At 39.2% G+C, this 4086-nt stretch overlaps 1 protein-coding gene across 1 annotated transcript; it reads right to left on the bottom strand.

Moving 5' to 3' along the window:
• Positions 1 to 523: 523 nt before the first annotated feature.
• LOC127131548 (protein MICRORCHIDIA 1) lies at positions 524 to 2161 on the bottom strand. The gene has a single exon (XM_051060465.1). It carries the CDS (start codon positions 2093 to 2095, stop codon positions 524 to 526), a length of 1572 nt encoding a protein of 523 aa, XP_050916422.1. The 5' UTR covers positions 2096 to 2161.
• Positions 2162 to 4086: the final 1925 nt, after the last annotated feature.

Below are 4086 nucleotides of genomic sequence, written 5' to 3'. Positions count from 1 at the left end.
GCATGGCATTTCACCAATAATTCCTCTTCGGGTTGAAGTAGCACTTGTCGCAATCCAAATGCATCCCTTAGTAAAGAACATTCATTTTCCAAGAACATAAGAGCTATTATCACTACCATTCTGCATAGGGATTGCATCTTTTTCCTGTGACATAAACGTATCAGTAATTGCACATTCCAGGCCCTGGGACACGGCAGCCGTAAAGTTTGGGGTTTTGTTTGATACTTAATGCTTGTCATAAACTTGTGAAGAGTTTTACGAGGTAATGTTACAAGACGGCATTTTTAAGTAGACAACGGTATACAAACGATGGTTATATTGTATGCTGCAAACATGCTTTTTACGAGTTTTGAATTTTAAACTTATGCTTCTTCATTGGTTTCAGGTGGTACCGCTTTCGAGTTTTAACTGAGGCCTGTAAGCATAATGGTCGGTTCAGGAACCAAACCGGCGTCGATGTGAGATCATGTAACTGTTTGATAGGATTCAACTAATGGACTAAAATACATTGCAATGCTTGTTTTCAACTGGAGCAAACTTGAGTTGCTAGAAGGAAGCAAGTTTTAGATTTTTTCAGTTTTTGTGGCATTTCTCTCCTGTCCTTAGATTCTGCATTAGTTCCATCATCACTTTCCAAAACCAGAAACGCATTTAACGCACTGATAACGGTGCTCTCTGAACCAGATCGAAGCAACTTTACCAACACAACAACGGGCATTGCCGCTTGGATACGCCACCGAATAAAGTCTGGCAGTTGCATGGGGTCTAAGTGATTCTGCAAAGTCTCCAATAGCTCTCGATCAAATCCAGAAACCTTTCGTGTCGGTTCATGAAAACCCTCATTTGGCTCATCTAAATTCAAAACTTGTTGGTGCTTGGCTGCTGACCAAATTTCTTGTGGATCAGCAAGAGACTCATTTTGTGAATTAGTTAAATGCCCAGCTGATTGTCGAATTTGGGCTTCCTTTTGCACAAGTGGCATGTAACCTATAAGCTGATATCCAACTAACTGACAATGACCCTTCCAGTAATTGTTTATCAATTGTTTCAGCTTCCCTTCTAGCCGTATGAACAACAGTGATCTCTCAAAATCTTGCTTGTCATGTGCAAGTTCTATAAAATTGGCTTCAAGAACTCCAACAACACCATTCCCTTTAGATGCACCATCTGGGCTTACTTTCCAAAATGGCTTGATTAGGCGATTTTTTTGGTATACATTAAACCCAAAAACATTAATAGCAGGAAACTCCTTTATAAATTTAATGGTCGTCTCCACCGTAGCCACATGTGCCGCAGCCAGCTGGGGCTTGTAATTAATAACTTCCGAATGTTTTAACTCATCCGTAATGTCAACATGGTCCACAGGTTTTCCTCTTAGTATGATTTTGAAGTTCGGAAATTTTCTAAGATACAAAAGTGAAACATGTACCCGTAAAGAACAACGGATGCGGTACGAAATATGTGACTGAAGCTGGACAACTTTCTTGTTCAACTTCGGTCCATTTGCATGCTTGGCCTCATCTCTCAGCATGATATCCTCAGCATCATCATCAAAACTCAATTCATATATTCCTTCATCATTCAACCACAAGTTATATATTAAGATCTTGGTTCCATGTGATCCTATATCCTCAAACTGAAGCATGAGCTCATCCTTGGATGTGAAAGGAGACCAATCAAGAATTGTTTTCAAGTTTGATGACCAATCGTCCAGTGAGCCATAAACAATTGGCTCAGGCCAATGGCCAAATATGTCAAAATATATCATTGGAATGATTACATCATCTTTCCCAGTTTTCCTCAAAAAGGTATAGGATAGTAGACCTACACTTTGTGTTGCCCGACCCAAATGTGCAGCGCAGCTAAAAACAATAGCATCAACACCTAGTCTCATAGTACTAGTCTTGTATCCATTTCCATACTGTCCAATTGTTGTCTTCGACTTCTTTGAAGAATAACCCAAGCTCATGCACTTCCGTAGTGAGTTGGGATCCATTCCACCGCCATCATCTAGAAAGTGGTGAATTATTCTTCTTGTTCTTAAGCTTGCCAACCTTAACAAAAGTCGCACCATTTTGGATCTCATCAACAACATTATCCACTAGCTCAGCAATTGCTCCAAAAGCCCACTTATGAGGAGTGGTGTTAGAATGAAGAAACTTGGGATGATTTATGGGAAGAAATACCTTTTGAGATTCTTCTGTTCCACCAATTCAATAAATTCATCTGCTTCTTTCCATGTCCCAACTTCAATACTTTGATCTGAATCTTGAGATGGCCTGGATTCCTTCATGTGCTTTTCCTCGAACAAGTTTAAATGTTTTTTCCCTTCTAATGGTTTTGAAATTACTGGAGCAACCTTCCTATCTTTCTGCCTTTCATCTGTGGCAGAAATTTTTATTTTGCCAGATCTTCGATCACAAGTAGCCAGCACTCTCCCCGAAATTTTTACTTTTCTTTTGTGACTGAAAAGGTATACGTTAGTTTTTTTATATTCTAATCTATTTTTTTGTATCATTTGGGCGGCATGGCCGAGTGGTAAGGCGGGGGACTGCAAATCCTTTTCCCCAGTTCAAATCAGTCGAACTATTAAATCTAGTTATATTCTCACTCATCTTTGTAATCCTCAAGATGTTCTGCTTTAGTTCCATCAACAAATTCTGAAGAGAGCAGAATCCTGTGATTTCGTTATCAGACAAAGTCTGCTCTCTTCAGTTCCATCGAACTATTACAAAGTTTGTTTGGTCTTGATTTGGTTGATGTTGCTGTGATTTCGTTATGGATTTGTTGCAGGGTTCTTGTGTATCAACTGAAAGCTGAACAAATTGATTTGAAATCTGGTTAGAAGAAATGACACCGTTATTTAAAATAGCATGTTGAGATGACTGTGGTTGTTTCTGCGGTTGCCGTCCCAGCTGCTGAGTCATCTGGATTGGTGGAATAATTGGTCATGTTAAAGTTATGATTGCAACTTCCATTTTGGTTGCGCGTTTGTCCTATATGGTAGCAGGTGCTGCATGGTATGCTGCATTTGTCGCGTGCGAAGTTTGGCTCTCAAACGAAGATGTTAATCCTAAGTTCCATATGGCATGAGAATATTTTGATTTTGATGGATCAACTGCATCTCCTGAGTGCTTAATAATCTGGAAGACATAAGTAATGGCAGCTGGAACTTCTTCCTCATATGCTCTATATGCGATGGCGACATAACACAGACTATGCAGCACTTGATGTTCCTCTATCTGCCAGTCATAAATGTTGCAGAGAAATCTGCTTTGTTGAAAGCAATCCCAGCAGTACATATGTTCTCAAAGAAGGGAAACTCATGAACAGGTTCCTTCATTTTGCTAGGAATATCGACTCTTTAAACACCAACAGCATGCAACAAAATCCTCAAGTGGCTTGATCAACCTACATGACTTGTGACCTAGTATACTGAAGTGTAGCGGGGTATTCGTTACCATTAGAGATATTGACTAAATCCAAGGTAAATCATACAAAGACGAGTCGCCACCGCACTTCTATTTATCCAAAGGAATGGTTAGAAAGCGAACAAAAACCTAATAGTTTTAACAAAAAAAACTAGTAAAAGGAACAAAGATCTGGGTAAGGGGGTTGGTTACACAATGGGAAGGTGTTAGGCACCCAAAACATCCTAGGTACTCCTAGGGAGCCCTTTTCACACTTGTTGCAAAGGTTGTGTGTTTTTTGTGAAAATTTATTTGTGCAAACATGATTGAAGAGATGAGAAGAGAATATACAAATTAATTACAATTTGTGTTTGGATGGATGAACCCATTGCCTACGTACCATCTTATAAAAAGATTAGGATCAAAACCTCGTAGTTCGGGGTAAAAATCTCAAAACAAGTTGGTGAATTGATTGGTCCAAAATCCTTAAAGTCTTTTGTTATTCAAGGGAGAAAACTCAACCTAAAACCACAAATTCACCATGTGAGGATAACTTCAACATGCTAGTGAGGGGTTAACCCTATAATAAGCATGGAAGACTCATTGTCCATCACTAAGGATATAGGTGAGTATTACATCTACCACAAAGATAACTCAAACCTAATAGCTAAAGGTT

Source organism: Lathyrus oleraceus, chromosome 3 (assembly GCF_024323335.1).
Source record: "Lathyrus oleraceus cultivar Zhongwan6 chromosome 3, CAAS_Psat_ZW6_1.0, whole genome shotgun sequence".
In the NCBI taxonomy this organism is placed as follows: Eukaryota; Viridiplantae; Streptophyta; class Magnoliopsida; order Fabales; family Fabaceae; genus Lathyrus; species Lathyrus oleraceus.
The sequence above is the reverse complement of the archived record's forward strand: the minus strand, read 5'-3'. Positions and strand labels throughout refer to the sequence as shown.

Excerpts from the sequence above, each read along its gene's own strand:
- LOC127131548 (XM_051060465.1), bottom strand. The coding sequence starts at position 2,095 with ATGTTGTTGATGAGATCCAAAATGGTGCGACTTTTGTTAAGGTTGGCA.